This window comes from Acomys minous, assembly GCF_964271855.1.
Source record: "Acomys minous genome assembly, chromosome: 20".
Lineage (NCBI taxonomy): Eukaryota > Metazoa > Chordata > Mammalia > Rodentia > Muridae > Acomys > Acomys minous.
Genome location: NC_140502.1, coordinates 18,287,258 through 18,305,059, shown reverse-complemented (window position 1 = coordinate 18,305,059; position 17,802 = coordinate 18,287,258). Strand labels below are relative to the sequence as shown.

At 44.2% G+C, this 17,802-nt stretch overlaps 1 protein-coding gene across 1 annotated transcript; it reads right to left on the bottom strand.

Annotated features, from left to right (window-relative positions):
- Positions 1 to 615: 615 nt before the first annotated feature.
- Positions 616 to 17,534, bottom strand: LOC311591427 (cell adhesion molecule CEACAM3-like). The gene is made up of 5 exons (XM_084771007.1): positions 17,437 to 17,534; positions 16,937 to 17,296; positions 7,270 to 7,629; positions 1,998 to 2,345; positions 616 to 962 (listed from the first exon to the last, which is right to left on the bottom strand). Exons 2-5 carry the CDS (start codon positions 17,139 to 17,141, stop codon positions 682 to 684), a joined length of 1,194 nt encoding a protein of 397 aa, XP_084627133.1. The 5' UTR covers positions 17,142 to 17,296; positions 17,437 to 17,534; the 3' UTR covers positions 616 to 681.
- Between the last annotated feature and the right edge of the window lie 268 nt (positions 17,535 to 17,802).

Below are 17,802 nucleotides of genomic sequence, written 5' to 3'. Positions count from 1 at the left end.
CCCAAATCAAAAGGACCAAAGTGGGAAATCCCATACATGTCTCAAAATTTGTTAACAGGAAAAAGAATTTTGTACAACTTCACATTGTGAAAGCCACGGCCTGAATAAGCAGAGTTCAGTCCTGCCTCTGTGATCAATTTTATACCTGTGCATCAAACAAACTGTGCACAAAAACCATTTAGATTCAAGTTATGTCCAGTGGAAAAGATGGACAGTACCTTCCCATGTCACCCTCCCTCACCTCACATGGATGACTGGTATGAATGACTTACGTGAATCAGTTATTCACAGAATATGCTTAGGCGTATAAAAGTGTGCTTATCTCTGTGAAAACATTGCACCATGTTAACAGGGGACTCAGAACACCTAGAAGTTTGGAGCTCCTGAAATGAGTTTTCATAGATTCTGAGGGTTGGCTATATGTTTGGTCCACAACCTAAGTTATTAATGCCTTTTCAAGTCTCTTTACTATATTGATGTATTTCTCCCCCTTTGGAAACTGAGTCTCTCTTTATGTCCTGGCTGGTTGTTGCACATGATTATCCCAACATTACAGGTGTAACTCGACATGCTGCCTGTACCTAACAGGTACCTAACAATTTTAACCATGTAACTTTTTCCAATTTTTGTGTCGAATTGACAAAGAATTGCCCCCAATCTGCTGTAGGATGGGAGGAGGGATCACTCATTCATAACAGTCAGGCTGAGTGGGACACTGGTCTTTGAACTGACTGGGTTGGAGACCTCACACCGGTACTCTCCAGCATCCTCCATCCTCACAGGATCTATGGTGAGCTGGCACTTTGTCGGAGACAGCATCATCTTCTCTGTGAGCAGAATCTGGTTATTGAAGAACCACTGGATGGAGATTCCAGTGTCGGATGAGAGACAAGTGAGGACCACAGAGCTCTGGATTCTGACTCTGGTGCCAGTGGCCTGAATAATGGGCTGTGTCACAGGCTCTGAGAAGAAACAGAGAAGGCCACCAAATGACAGTCATCCTTCAGAGAGTTCAACCAGCCCCAGTGTAGTCAAGAGACACCTCAAAGAGCCTCCAGGGTAGAGACATTGGGACTGTGACAACAGACAAATTTCTTATTTGGACCTGCCACCCATGGCCTGTTGACTCTGATTTTGACACAGAGTCTGATGTGCCTCAGTTTCCCTGTAAATGGACATGTGGTACATAATCATTGCTGTGTCCATGAGTTACACTTAGGTATGAGCCAAACTTTGGAATGGCAGCAGCTGCTCAAATAAGCAACATCTGTTACCATTTACCTGCAGAAGAGAGTTCCCTGGGCTGGGCCCATGAAGACAGTGAGCTTCCTGGAGTACTGTCTCCTCTGTCCCTCTCCTTGAGAACATGTCCTTCCTATAAGTCTTCTAAGCCCATCAGATCAGTTGGCTTATGACCTGTTACCTCTCCACTGAGACTGAAGAAAAAGAGATACCCAGCTGACCTACATAACTGCAGCTGTCAGGGCAGTGCCTACCTGCTCCCACACTCTATGGGACTTGGACAGTCAATAAAGCCCTGTTCCCTGTCAGCCCTAACAGGAAGTCTGATTCTAGCTCTGAGGAGATGCTCACTGGGGACAACTAGAGTTGAGTCTGGGGCAGAGACCTGGACCCATGACTTCCTGATATTCACTTCATAATAATGAAACCATGGTTCTCTCATCTAGTCCCTGCCTGACTTCGGTAGATGCTTTCTCAGGGCCATGTTTGTGGTGAGAGCCCCCAAGAGTCTGAGGCTAACTAGTTCCCTAGCGCTGGGTTACCCAACACACATCCTCCTCTGCAGATGGTGTCAGGTGAGGGATTCTTATCTATTTCAGTATTTCTACTCGTTGTGGGTCCTGCAATGAGTGCTCAAACTCCAATGTAGAGACACAAAGCAGAAGAGAGGCAGGCATAGTCCACACTTGACAGTCCTGTGTATATAAAGGGAAATCAACCCCACCAGGTCCCAGATGACACAGAGAATCACTTACTGTATATATGGAGCTGCACATATGTCTCCTGAGTTTCAAACTGCATGTTTAAGGTCCGTAGGGTGTAGAATCCAGTGTCTTCCTCCTTGACATTGTGTAGTAGCAGTGACCCATTGGGGTACACTGTCTCTCTCCCACTGTATGCAGGCCCCAGCATACTTCTATTCGTGGTTATTACATTCCGTGAAATTTCATGTTTGTAGAGAATGGCTACCCCTTTGTACCAGGAAAAGGACCAAAGTTTCTCTGGCATATTATGAACAAGTAGGAGAGCATCACTCCCTTCAACAATGTTGAGGGGCACCGGTTCAATAATGAGCTGGCCAGCAGTTGAAGGGTGAATGCAGGCTGAAAAGGAGGATAAAAGGGAAAACACATAGATTTTGGTCAATATTGAGACTTTTATCATTGGTGAAAAGATGGGCCCTGGGTCCTGAAAGCCTAGATCCATCAGTCAGAGGAGGTGGTTGGGAGTGGCTGTCCACTCAGAGGAAGTAAGCAAATAACATTTTGATGCAGCTGATCATGTCACTTCCTCTATGTCAAAATCTTTCCTCATGTTGTTTCTGCCCTCAGTGTCCTCACTAGGAAAATGGGGGGGGGGGGATAGGTAACTTCCCTGACCTCTAATTCCTCTATAGAGCCCCCAGGCTTCTCCTTTTAACCTCTTAAATATTCTCCTTTCCTTGTTCCAACCAACCCCTGACTTCACTTCAATGAGGGATTTATTCTCTGTCTTCCAGTCCACTAGAGCTAGGGTCTTGTTAGGATAAACTATTTTGATGTTTCTGGGTGGTCCAGAGCTTGGACGGGTACAGATACTTAGGGGTGGTGAGCAGGCATGGTGGTGCACACCTTTAATCCCAGCACTCAGCAGGCAGAGGTAGGTAGGTCTCTGTGAGTTCAAAGCCATCGTGGACAGCCAGGGCTACAAAGAGAAACCCTGTCTCAAAAAAAACCAAAAGTAAAAAAGATGGGTGGTGAATGAAAGTCCCTGGGCCTTGCAAGTGTTAATGAAATTCTCATATTTGGAGGTATTGACACTGCTTAAACCTCCAGATAACATTAACTTATTCACTTCTGCAGAGTGTGGGGGATATGGTTGGGTATGAGTATATGAGTTTGTGAAGGTGTAGGCAATGCTGTGTGATGCGTGGGTGCTTGTAACAGCACCTAGATGGAGGTCTGAGTGCAACTTAAGGGAGCTTTCCCTATCCTTCCTCCTGGCTCTGAGCTCCCCTCTTCCTCCCCCACCCGTCTGGCAGTGTTGTCTTCGGAGAGTCATCAGGAGCCACTACCAGAAGCTGTACCCTTTGAAAGGAAATACACAATGGTGCCCCATGGCCCCTGCTGCCTGTTCTGCCCTCCCTCTGTGGAGAACAGCATTTTATCCATTCCTATCCCAAGCTCTGCTGTCTTCCTCCCTCTGAGCTCAGCCTCCTCCCAGATAGGAGCCCTTCCCAGGGTAATGCTTTCTGTTGCAAAGGATGGTGTCTTAGGTACATCTCTGTCCCTTCCACATATATTTCTGCCTGGTGTCCTATTTGGTAGATTAGATAGATAGATAGATAGATAGATAGATAGATAGATAGATAGAATAGGTAAGTAGATAAGAGAGAGAGAGAGAGAGAGAGAGAGAGAGAGAGAGAGAGAGAGAGAGATGTTTCACTCCTCTGCACCACAAAAAACAACAAGGCTGATGGCCTTCTCTGTGCCATAGGAAAACAACAGCTCACCTGAGGGCTGCCCTCTCTATGTTCTCCTAACATGTCCTTTATAACACAGAATCCTACCTGAGCACCTAGTCTGCCCTGAACTCTCAAGGATGTGAGAAGGTAGAATTTACTCCCTACAGGAAGGTGACATGGCTGGAAAGATACCGGCCAAGTGAAGCAATGGCAAAGGGAAAGAGCTGTTCTCACCGAAGTGCCCAGTCAGAGTGCACTCTAATGAAGCCCAGGAGCTTCCTGAGACCAGGACTTGTGCATGTGCGTGTGAAACAGGACATGGCCTGAGTCCTGAAGAGAGGACACTGACTCTAACTGCCTAGGGAGACTTTCAAGGGGACCTTCCATCTTTCTGTGCTTGCTGAGCCATGCGTTGGGTCTGCCCATGCCCTTACTGGGATATGGATGACATGTGTCTAGATTTCCCCATGGGAGGTACCAGGAGAGAGGTGTGACTACACAGGCTCCTCTGGCAGGGTAGTGCTGCTTAGAATCCCAGGAGGAGCCAGTAGGTCTGAGAAGTTTGGGCCAGAGACCTCAGGTCTGTAGGGATGGGAGTGGAAGCCAGGCTACAGTTAATCTCCTGGCTTCTGGAAATCATTTTCTAGGTGGTGATTGTGTGTCCTTCTGTAGCCACCTAGTGATTAGCGGGAGAACTGCACCTCAGGTCCGGATCAGCACTTCTGTTACTAGCTACCTGCAGGAGAGAATTCCAGAGCTGAACTCCAGAGAAAAACCACTTGAAAGGAGGACTTGTACCTTTTTTCCGGCCTCTTGAGGAACCTGACCTTCCTGTGGGGTCTCATGAGTCCTTCAGGACAGTCAGTTAATGGCCTGGGCACCTGTCCAGCTATTCTCCCTGATGAGTCACTGGAGGAGATGACCAGAGCACCAACCCTAACCATGGCTCTCATGGCAGTGCTCTGGCTAGTTCCACAAGCCAACAAAGCCTTGTCTCATGTCAGTTCTAATAGAATGGCAAGACCAAGCAGTGAGATAAAGCTGCTAATGTCATCTGGAGTCCATCCAGGCATAGAAATTTGCTCTCTGTGAGGGCCCCAGGGATTCCTCAACCAGGGCCTGCCTAACTCCCAGAGACTTTCTCAGATCCATGGGCACAGTGAGGGACCCAAGTGTGTGGGCTGAGTCTGACATCCTTGGGCTGGATTTACTCTAGGACAGGTAAAGGGGTCCTGATCTAATGCTGTTGGTCTACCCCATGTGTGTCCTGTAGTAAGTGCCCTATCCCCAATGTGGAGACATGGTTCAGAGAGAGAGAGAGAGAGAGAGAGAGAGAGAGAGAGAGAGAGAAAGAGAGAGAGAACGCAGGCACAATCCAGACCTCACAGTTCAGTGTATAAAGGAGGATGCAACATACCCATATGATGGAAGCCAGTTAATTATATGAAGTTGTGCATGTGTTGTTGCAATTTTGAGCTCTCTGTTTAAAGTTACTAATGTGTAGAATCCTGCCTTCCCTCACTGGCCTATCCCGGCCAATTTTTTTTTTCTGAGTCACTCCATCATAGTTGGGAACAGCTCCAGAATATAGTGACCAATGTGATTGACTTTGAGTAGAGAACAATCTGGCTTTTGTGCACATCCCTTTACCACTTCCTGTTCACTGAGAACTTCCTGCTGCTGAATCTCTGTCCCCACCTCTGTGTCAACTCCACTCAGGGGCAAGCAGACATCTTGAATTCCTTCAGACTCTTGTCCTCCCTGGAGACTCCAGTCAGGGCCTGAGCTCCACCCTGCCACACAATATCAGGGAATTCTCTCTTCACTTAGGGTATCAGCCCTTGCCCATAGTGCCCCTTGTGTGGATGAACAATGGGGCCTCCACGGTCTCTGGTGCATGTGCCATATTCGCACATTCTGCTTCAGTGTCTCTGTGGTCCTGCCTCCTTCTGAGCTGAGTCTGCACTGAGGCAAAAGCCACTCCTAGAGTCACATGGCTGTGGGTGGGGTGCTTGTGTCCCTCTCCTTCTCTTTATGTTTCAGTCTCCAGACTACACAGTGAGCAACAGGCTGAAAAGCACCCCTGTGAGCCAGAATCCAACAGCTCTCCCCATGGATGACCTCTGCTTCATCCTGGCCTTGACTCTGTCACCACCAAAGGAGGGGACCCTGTGCTCCTTATGCATCCTTGGTGACACAGAAACTCCATTGGACACCTAGTTATTCCCATGTCCTCAATTCTGGAAAGGCAGAATTTATGCATAGCTGGAAGGTGACAGAGATGTCTGTGAGGGCTGGAAAGGGACCAGCTGGGTGATACCAGGGATAGGACACTCATCTATTATCACTAGTGTTACCATTCAGAGTCTGACCAGGACAAACATTCAGCATCAGTTAGTTGTATCAGGAGATCCATGTTCTGGGTGTGCAACAGAGGGTCACCTCAGCCCTAGAGAGAAGTGAGCTCACTCTGCGGTGGAGGATTTCAGTGACAAACCTGAGTTCCAGCCTCCTGTGGTGGCTGAGATGTTGCTCAGTTCTGCCCACATCCACCCGGACATTTTAGGGATGCCTCAGTCCTTTGACTGGCAATTACCCTGTTCATCATTCTCTCCCCAACTCAAGATGCTAGAGGGGAGAATGTGGGACAGGGTCCCCTAGTACTGTCCTGGGCTACAGCAAACAGCCAGTAGGCCAAACTGTCCTTGTGGGAGGGATCTCCAGATCTGTTGGGACAGAAATGGAAACGATTCTTCTCATCTTATCCAGGAAACTAGCTTCTCAGTGTTTGACTGTAAGATAATACTGTCCCCTGGTGATTAATAGGATGACTGGTGCATATGGCTTGGAGCTGTCAAGATGAGCAGAGCCTGCTACTATTTGCCTACAGCAGAGAACTTCCTTGGCTGGGCCTCAGAGGACAAGTACTTGCCAGGAGGACCTATGTCCATTGTTCCTCCCCTTGGGTACTCTGAACTTGTGAGGTCTCATAAGCTGATGTGGACAGTTGGCTCATAGTCTGATGACCTGCTCAGCTCTGCTGTTCATACCGAGTATCAGGAGGTTCCTAGGTGACCTTGCTTAGCTGAGGCTCTCAAATCACTGCACTGGTTGGTTTCCCATGAAATATGGATGGCCAAAATCCATTGATCCCTATCAGCTGGTACAGTAAGACACCAGCCCTGGCAAAATACTTTTCAGGAACACTTGTAGTCCAAGCTAGAACAGAGGGCTGGAGCCAAGACTTCCTGCTGCTCACTTCTCCGGGTGGACACAAAATCTGCCTGTTGCCAACAGTGTCTTTCTCATACCATGTTCATGGTGAGAAAATAGAGACTGGACTGAGTCCAATGTTCCTTGACTAAGAGCCCCTTTCATATATATATATATATATAATCTATGAAAGGAGAATCAGAAAAGGAGTCTAATCTATGTCACCTTTCTCCACCTTGTGTGTCCAGTACTAAGTGCTCAAACACCAACATGGAGACACAGTACAGAGGAAAAGAGGTCACATGCCAGGTGTGACAGTCCTGTGTGTCTAAGCCCCACCCTGCACTGACTGATAATACACAATCACTTACCATCCACCAGGAGTTGCACATGCACCACCTCCTCTTTCAGATCTGTGTCCAGAGTTCGTAGGGTATAGAATCCAGCATCCTTCCCAGTAACATTGTGGATCAGCAAGGACCCATTGCTGTACACAGTCTCTCTACCACTGTGTGCAGGTCCATCCACACTTGCATCCTTGGCTATTACATACCGAGAAACCTCTTCGTTCTTGAACACGCCAACCCCCTTGTACCAGAAAAGAGCTTGAAGCTTCTCTGGGAGGTTGTGAACACGCAGAAGAACGCTTCCTCCTTTAGCAACATTGGGAGGCACTAATTCAATGGTGGGCTGAGCAGAGGTGGGAGGGTGTCCACACGTCAAAAGGGAAGCTAGAAGGAAAGATAGAGATCCATTTAGATCTTTTGTATTTGGTTAAGATGGATCCCTGTGTCCTGAGATGTGTTCATTCCTCAGCCAAGCTGTGTGGGTGAATGTCTCCTTGCCCTATTTTATGGAGGTCAGCAAATCAGCTCCATAAGCTCAGTGTCCTTGCACTTGGCGTTGTATGTACATGGAGCTCTGACTTGGGTATCAGTATAGCTCTAGCTCAGTGCCCTCATTTCCCTGCTCACACTCCATGTAGATTGATATTGGGTGATTCCTCCACTACTTCCCTCCCTACGAGAACTGAAACTTCACTCTCTAACTCTTTTTGTTGTTGTTCTGTTCCTCTTCTAGTTTCTGTCAACACCTGACTTCACCTTTTATGTTCATTTTCTTCAAGCCCTCTACGACTAGGTTATTGTGAGAACCGGGCTCTGTATACATTTTTTTTAACTGTTGCCCTTAAAAATTCAGGCACTCTACTGGGCATTAAGGAGACCAAAAGGAAGAAAACCATACTGTCTTGCAGAACTTTCAATTGCTGGCATGGGATTTTACCGGGCCACAGCTTTACCTTCAATTCCAGAGGTGGCAGCCATTAGGTACTACCAAGACAGGAGCCACCATGGACCACCAGAAGCCTGCAGCCATCGCAGGCTCCCAGATCTACCTGCAATCCCAGAGGCCTACTGCCATCAGATTCTCCAGGCCTGCCAACACCAGTGAAAACCAGGGTGACAAAGACCAGTGTAAGAACACACTCAACAAGATCCACAGCAATATGTTACCACCAGAACTCAGCTATCCTACTGAAACAAGCCATGGATATCCTAACACAGCAAAAGAGCATGAAAACTTCCTTAAATCTAATCTTATGAAGATGATGGAGGCCTTTAAACAGGAAATGAATGCATCCCACCAAGAAACTCAGGAAAATATAATCAAGCAGGTGAAAGAAATGAGTAAATCACTTAAAGAAATACAGAAAAAAAATACAAGCAAACAGGAGAAGGAGATGATTAAATCTGTCCAAAATATGAAAATGAAAATACAAACAATAAAGGAAACACAAACTGAGGCAATCCTAGAAATGGAAACCTAGGGAAGAGAACAAGAACCACAGACACAAGCATCACCAACAGAATACAAGAGATGGGAGAGAGAATATTAGGCACAGAAAATATGACAGAAGAAAGTGATACATCAGTAAAAGAAAATGCTAGGTCTAAAATTTTCTAATACAAAACATCCAGGAAATATTGGACACCAAGAAAAGACCAAATAGAAGAATAATACAAATAGAAGAATGAGATTCCCAGCTTAAAGGCCCAGAAAACATCTTCAACAAAATCACAAAAGAAAAATTTCCTAACCTAACGAGATACCTGCAAACATACAAGAAACTTACAGAACACCAAACATATTGTACCAAAAAAAATAAAATCCCCACTGGGTGTGCTGGTACATTGCCTGCAATCTCAACACTCAGGGAAGCAGATGCAGGTGGATCACTGTGAGTTTAAGGACAGCCTGGTCTAGAAAACGAAGCCAGGACAGCCAAGGCGACACAGAGAAACCCTGTCTTTAAAAAAAAAACAAAAACAAAAACAAAAAAAATTAAATAAAATCTCCCAACACATAGTAATCAAAACACTAAATATGCATAACAAAGAATGAATATTAAGAACCATAAGGGATAAAGTCAAAGTAACATATAAAGGAAGGACTATGAGGATTACACCAGACTTTATCAACAGAGACTCTAAGGGCCAGAAGGGCCAGCTCAGATACCATGGAGACCCTAAGAGAACACAGATACTTGCCCAGACTACTATATCTAGCAAACTTTTCATTCACTGTAGATGGAGAAACAAGATATCCCATGGCAAAAACTAAATTTTAAAAAATATCTATCCACAAATACAGCCCCACAGAAAATACAAGAAGAAAAAAAAATCCAATCTAAGGAGATTAACTACACCCAAGAAAACACAGGAAATAAATAATTTCACACCGGGGAAAAAAAAATAAAAGAAGCACACACAGACATACACACTAACACCACCAACATCAAAGTAACAGGAACTAACAGTCATTAATATCTCTCAACATCACTGGATTCAATTCTCCAATAAAAAGACATAACTGAGAAAACAGGATCCATCCTTTTTCTGCATACAAGAAACACACCTCAGCAACAAAGATAAACTTTACCTCATAGTAAAGGGCTGGAAAGAAGTTTTCCAAGCAAATGTACCCAAGAAGCAAGATGGAATAGCCATTCTACTATATAACATAATAAACTTTCGCCGGGTGGTGGTGGCGCATGCCTTTAATCCCAGCACTCAGGAGGCAGAGGCAGGCGGATCGCTGTGAGTTCGAGGCCAGCCTGGTCTACAAAGCGAGTCTAGGACAGCCAAGGCTACCCAGAGAAACCCTGTCTCGAAAAAACAAAAACAAAAAAAACCATAATAGACTTTCAAGCAATAATAATCAAAAGAGATAGGAAAGGACACTTCATACTCATCAAACAAAACAATCCACCAAGATGATCTCTCAATTCTGAATATCTATGCCCCAAAAGCAAGGGCATTCACATCCTTTTTTTTCCCCTAGGTATTTGTCTTCTTATATTGATGTTAATTTATTCAGATTCCATCTCAATTGCTATCCCTTGTATCCTCCTGTCCCTCCCTCCCTCCTACTTTCACCCTATTCCCCTCCCCTAGGTCTATGACTAAGGGGGGCCTCCTCCCCCACTATATCATCATAGGCTATCAAGTCTCATCTTGGAAGCCTGCTTATTCTTTCTTTGGGTGCCACCAGGCCTCCCCACCAAGGGGAAGTGGTCAAATATGGAGCACCAGAGTTCATATTAGTGTCAGCCCCTGCTCTCCACATGACTGTGAAGAATGTACTGTCTATTGGCTAGATCAGATGGGGGTTTGGTGTTTACTACTTGGATTGTCCTTGGTTAGTGCCATAGTTTGAGTAGACCCCCCCCAGGCCCCAATCCACCCATCACGATGTTCTTCTTGTAGGTTTCTAGGACCCTCTGTATCCTTCTATTTCCCCATTCTCCTATATTTTTCTTACCTAGAGTCCCAGTTACCTAGAGTCCCAGTAGGATGTCCTCACATCTATCCCAATCTCCTGGTAAGTGAAGACTTTCATGGGACATGCTTTTTGGGCTGGTGCCCAATTATAAGTGAGGCACTCACATTCTTAAAAGAAACATTACAAAAAGCTTAAATCACACAATGAACGCCACACATTAATAGTAGGATACTTCAACACTCCTTCTTCAAAATTGAACATACAGATGGTCACAAAACAAACCTCAACTGATACAAAAAAAATTGAAATAACTCCTTGCATCTTATCAGATCACCATGGATTAAAGATGGACTTCAACAACAACAGAAAATCTAAAAGCCCATGGAAACTGGATAAATGTATCCTCAGTGATCATTGGGTCTGGCAAAAAAAAGAAAGAAATTAGATATCCTAGAATTCAATGAAAATGAGGACACAGCAAACCCACATCTATGGGATACAATGAAAGCAGCCATAACAGGAAAGCTCAGAGCACTAAGCTCCTTTATAAAGACAGTGGAGAAATCCAACACTAGTGACTTAACAGCACACCTGAAAACTCCAGAACAACAACAACAAACACAACCAAGAGGAGTAGATAGCAGCAAGTAATCAAACTCATGACTAATTCAATAAAATAGAAACAAAGAGAACAATACAAAGAATCAACAATAGCCAGAGATGGTTGTTTGAGAAAATCAACAAGATAGATAAACCCTTAGCCCAACTAATTAAGAGGCAAAGAGACAGTATCCAAATTAACAAAAACCAGAAATGACAAGGGGGACATAAAACAGACACTGAGGAAATCCAGGGAATCATTAGGTCTTATGTCAAAACTGTAATTCACAAAATTGGGAAATCTGAACAACATGGACAAATTTCTAGATAGAACCACTTACCAAAGTTAAATCAAGATCAGGTCAAATATTTAAACAGTCCTACAACACATAAGGAAATAGAAGTGGTTATTAAAATATCTCCCAAACAAAATAAGAGCCCAGGGCCAGAAATTTTTAGAGCAGAATTCTTCCAGATTTTAAAAACAAGAAACCTCAAAATAGTCCACAAGATAGACACATATGAAGTTACAGTCACCCTGATACACTATCTAAATAAACTAAAAGAAAAAAGCACATATGCTGAAAAATCTTTTGACAAATCCAACACCCCTTCATCATAAAAATCTTAAAGATATCAAAGACAGAAAGCGCATACCTAAACACAATAAAGACAATATACAACAAGCCAATAACTAACATCAAATTAAATGGAGAGAAACTTAAAGCCATCCAGCTATAACTAAGGACAAGACAAGTCTGCCCACACTCTCCATATCTATTCAACATAGTACTTAAACATCTAGCTAGAGCAGTAGACAACTAAAGGAGATCAAGGGGATACAAATTGGAAAGAAAGAAGTCAAAGCATCGCTATTCACAGACGATACGAAAGCATACATAAGTGACCACCCCCAAACTCTACCAGAGAACTCCTACAGCTAATAAACACCTTCAGCAAAGTGGTTGGATGCGAACTTAACTGAAAAAAATCAGTAGCCCTCCTTTATACAAATGATAAATGGGCTAAGACAGAAGCTGGGGAAACAACATCCTTGACAATAGCCAGGAAAAATATGAAATATCTTCGTGTAACTCTAACCAGTCAAGGTTATGACAAAATCTTCAAGTCTTGGAAGAAAGAAAATGAAGAAGATATCAGAAAATGCAAAACATCTCCCATGTTCATGGACTGGTAGGATTAACATAGTAAAAATGGTCATCTTACCAAAACGAATCTATATATTCAGTACAACTCCCATCAGTAGACCAAAACAATTCTTGGTAAACCTCAAAAGAGAAATTCCCAACTTCATATGGAAAAATAAATAACCCAGGATCGTTGAAACAATCCTTTACAATAAAATAACTTCTGGAGATATCACCATCCTTGATGTCAAGTGGTTTGACAAAGGAATAGTAATAAAAACTGCATGGTATTGGCCTTAAAATAGAAACAGATATCAATTGAATCAAATCAAAGACCCAGAAATAAACCCACACACCAATTGACACCTGACTTTTTACAAAGAATCAAAAAAAAATACAATGGATAAAAAGAAAGAATCTTCAGCAAATGGGGCTGTTCTAACTAGATGTCAGCATGTAGAAGACTGCAAATAGACCCATATCTATCACCCTGCACAAAACTCAAGTCCAAGTGGATCAAAGACCTCAACATAAAAACAGATACACTAAATCTATTAGAAGAGGAAGTGGGGGATAGCATTGAACTCATTAGTACAAGAGACAAATATATGAACAGAACACCAACAGCTTAGGCACTAAGATCACAATTAATAAATGGGACCTCATGAAACTGAAAAGCTTCTGCAAGGCAAAGGACACTGTGAGAGGAAAAATGGCAACCTACAGAAGGACTGAAAATCTTCACAAGGTCTTCATCTGACAGATGGGTAATATCCAAAATATATTTTAAAAAATTTCAAGAAATTAAACACTAACAATCCAAATAACCAAATTTGAAAATGGGATACAAAGCTAAACAGAGGATTTTCAAAAGAGGAATCCCTAATGACTGAGAAGCGCTTTTTTAAAATGTTCAATATCCTTAATTATCAGGGAAATGCAAATCAAAACTACTCCAAGAATCCATCTTACACCTGTTAGAATAGCCAAGATCAGAAACTCAAGGGACAGCACATGTTGGTGAAGATGTAGAGCAAAGGGTACACTCCTCCATTGTGAGTACAAGTGCAAACTTGTACAACCACTGTGGAAATTAGTATGGCTCTTTCTCAGAAAAGTGGGTATAGATCTACCTCAAGACCCAGCTATCCAGTTCCTGGGCATATAGCCAAAAGATGCTCCACCATACCACAAGTACCCTTGCTCAACTATGTTCATAACAGCTTTATTCATAATAGCCAGAAAATGGAAGCAACTTAGATGTTTCTCCACTGAAGAATGGATAAAGAAAATGTGATACATTTATACAATGCAGTAACACCCAGCCTTTCAAAACAAAGATATCATGCAATTTGTGGGCAAATACATGGAACTAGAAAAGATCATCCTGAGTGTGGTAACCCAAATCCAGAAAGACATGCATGGAAAGTGCTCACTTGTAAGTGGATATTAGCCATAAAGTATAGGATAACCATGATACTGACCCGACCTGCGGGGTTCGACTAAAACTCGGGAGGAAGGTCACCTGTTGAGAATGCAAGACACAAAGAAGGAGAGCAAGTCTGATTGATCAAACTCTCAAACTTTATTAGTCAGGCAGCCGCTTTTATAATTCAGAATGCAGGGAAGCATATTGCTATAGCAACCCAACTTGCAGGCCTTTCTCAAAACACAGGGAATTCCAGGCAGGGTCATAATGTCCTGCCACACAGGGTATCTTGCTTTGTCTTCATCTAGCTTTAATCTAACTGCTGACTCACAACAGCATCGCTCCATCCCTATCTGTCTTTAGCTACTGACTCACAACTGGGTCAGCTAGTGTCTGGTTAAAGGTAAGCTCTGGGAAAGACAGAGACTTAAAGGTGCAGACTTGGACAAGATGGCTGAACACTGGCCATATGGCCTATCGTCCCCAACATGATACTATCCACAGACTCAAAAAACCATGAAGAGCCCAGGGAAGATGCTGAATCTCACTCAGAACAGGCAATAAAATAAACATACAGAGACCTACAGACAAACAATAGGCGGAGCTCAGGGAGTTTTGTGGAAGAGTGGGAAGAAGAACAGTGTGAACTGGATGGGTCAAGGACACCACAAGAAGACCTACAAAGTCAACTACTCTGGGCCCATGGGAGCTCAGAGAGACTGAACCACCAACCAAAGAGCATGCATGGGCTGGACCTAGTCCCCTTACACATATGCAGCTGATTTGCAGTGTGGTCAACATGTGGGTTCCCAAACAGTAAGCATGGAGGCTGTCTCTGACTCTGTTACTTGCCTTTGGATCCCATTTCCCTAGCTGTGCTGCCTTGTCAGGCTAATGTGGGAGAGGATTTGCTTATTCTGGCTGCCCTTTAAAGTGCCTACGTGGGTTATTGCCCCTTGGCATCCTCCTCCTTTCTGATAAAAAGGAAAAAGGGTGCTGGAGAGATGGTTCACAGGTTAAGAGCACTGGCTGCTCTTCCAAAGGTCCTGAGTTGAATTCCCAGAAACCACGTGGTGGCTCACACCATCTGTAATAAGATCTGGTGCCCTCCTCTGATGTACAGGGTACATGCAGACACAACATTGTATACATAATAAATTAATTAATTAATAAGAAAGGGAGGGATATAGGGGGCATGAGGATGGGATAGGGAGGAGAGGAGGAAGGGGGCTGGGATCTGGTTGTAAAGAGATTAAATAAACAAATTAATAAAAAAAAATCACCTCTTGAACACGCCTTCATTGCTGGTGGGAATGCAGGCTAGTGCAGCCACTTTGGAAATTTGTCTGGCACTATCTCAGAAAACTGGGAATAGGGCTTCCACAAGACCCAGCTATTCCACTCCTTGGAATATACCCAGAAGATGCTCCAGCACACAACAAGGACATATGCTCAACCATGTTCATAGCAGCCTTATTCATAACAGCCAGAACATGGAAACAGCCTAAGTGTCCCTCAGTAGAAGAATGGATAAAGAAACTGTGGTACATTTACACTATGGAATACTACTCAGCTATTAAAAACAAGGAATTCCCAAAATTTGTGGACAAATGGATTGAACTAGAAGTGACCGTAATGAGTGAACTAACCCAGAAGCAGAGAGACTCAAATGGTTTATACTCACTTATAACTGGACACTAGCCCAAGGGGCGTGTCTCATGAAAGTCTTCACTTAACAGGAAGGTGGGATAGAGGTGAGGACATCCTATTGGGACTCTAGGTGAGAAAAATATAGGAGACAGGGAAATAGATGGATCCAGAGGGTCCTAGAAACCTACAAGAAGAACACTATGATGGGCGGATCTGGGCCCAGGGGTTCTGGTCATCTAAGGCACCAACCAAGGCTATTACGTGCAGTCATCATCAAACCCCTACCCAGATCTAGCCAAGGGACAGGACATTCTCCACAGTTAAATGGAGACTGGGGACTGACTTTCACATGAACTCTGGTACCTCATATTTGGCCGTGTTCCCTTGATGGGGAGGCCTGATGGCACTCAGAGGAAGGATAGCAGACTACCAAGAAGAGACTTGATACCCTAACATATTCAGGGGGAGGAGGTTCCCCCTCAGTCACAGTCATAGGGGAGGGGGAGGGGGTGAAAGTGGGAGGGAGGGAGTAACAGGAGAATGCATGAGATGGGATAGAAAATGAGATGTAATATGAATTATTTTATTTTTCAATTAAAAATGTGTAAAAAATTAAAATTAAAAAAGAAAAAAATCAACTCTTAAAACAAATTTCAATACCTTTGGAAAATGAATGAATGAATGAATGAATGAATGAAGTCTCAGACCATGCAACACTCCCCATGCTTCCTGCTGTCCCTCTCCCTTCTGTCTTTACTCTTCAGTCCTAGACCACATGGTGAGTTACAAACTGATGAGCATCCATGTGCCCTGCCTGAGAGAACAGCCGTTCAATGCACGACTGCCCTCTGCCCTGTCCTGGGCTTGGTCTATCAGCAACAGTGAGGGAGCCTCTGAATTCCTTGTGTGACACATAAAACCAGCTGTGCACTTGGTCTGACCTGTGTTCTCAAGGGTCTGGAAACACGGACTTTGCTCTCAGCAAGCATGTGGCAAAAATGCCTGTGAGGGATCCAAAAGAACCAATGAGTGATGAGTAGGGGAGAGGACTGACCCATTCTCACTGCAATCGCCAGTCAGGGTTCTGACACAGAACAGAGGCCCAGAAGCAGATGTATCAGGAGCCTCTCACACCCCAGGTGTGTGGGAGGAGGTGACCTGAGTCCCTGAAAAAAAGGGCTCTGGGCTCCACCATCCCATGCAAGGCTTCAAGACGATGCTACCACTTTCTCAGCTGTGTGATGGGTCTGCCCCTGTGGTCCCTGGGTCTTCCTGAAAATCCTTGGACCTCTGTCTAGGTAATTCCTTTAGGATAACTCCTCTTTCCCAAAGGAAATACATAAAGAGGGGAAATGAACATAATCCCTTGGCCATGTGTGTGTGTCTAGTGGAATAAACCCCACCCAGCAGCTGGAGCGGATGACTTACTGTACACATGGAGGTATATGGTTGATGTGGACACGATTTCTGTTTGTTTATTGAAGGTTTGTAGAGTGTAGAATCCTGTATCCTCCAAGGTGACACTGTGGATCTGCAGAGATCCGTCACTGTAGACGGTCTCTCTACCCCTGTATGCGCGTCCCTTCACGGTTCCTTTAGTGTTCACTGCATACAGCGCAATCACATGGTTCATTTCTGCCGTCCCTTCGAACCACACAAATGCTAGAAGATTTTCTGGCAGATTATTAGCCAGGAGAAGGACATCTTCTCCTTCAAACACGTGGTGTGGCACTGTTTTAATGGTGACATTGGTAGTAGTAGACAGGTGCCAGCAGGTTAAAAGGGAGGCTAAAAGGGAAGAGAGAGACAATCAATATTGAGCCAGTGTGATCATCGCTCAAGCGTGTGGGTAGGGGTGCGCCTACCCACCTTAATGGAAGTGAGCAATATCACCACCATTCCCTCAGAGTCTCTCACTGTGGACTTACCTCTCTTAGAAATTCTCTGCTCAATTATCTGCCTGGCTCGCCCTTCAGTGTCCCTATATTTGGTGTGAGGATGCTTCACTGACCTCTTTCTCTAGAAGGTCTTCACTGTCTGACTTTTTCTTTTCCTTCTGTGTTACCAGGCAACCCCTGATGTCATCTTGCAGATACTCTGACATCTGTCCCACTATGACCAGGGCTATGTGAGGACAGGGGTTAGTCTGCCATATTAGGATGATTCACTTACTTGAAAGGGCTTATACATGAATGGAGGAAGGAGGGAAGGGTGTGTTCATGGGTTAGTATACATAGTTCCCAGGTTAGTAGCTAACAACAAATAATTATACTCAATGGGAATTTAAATATTCT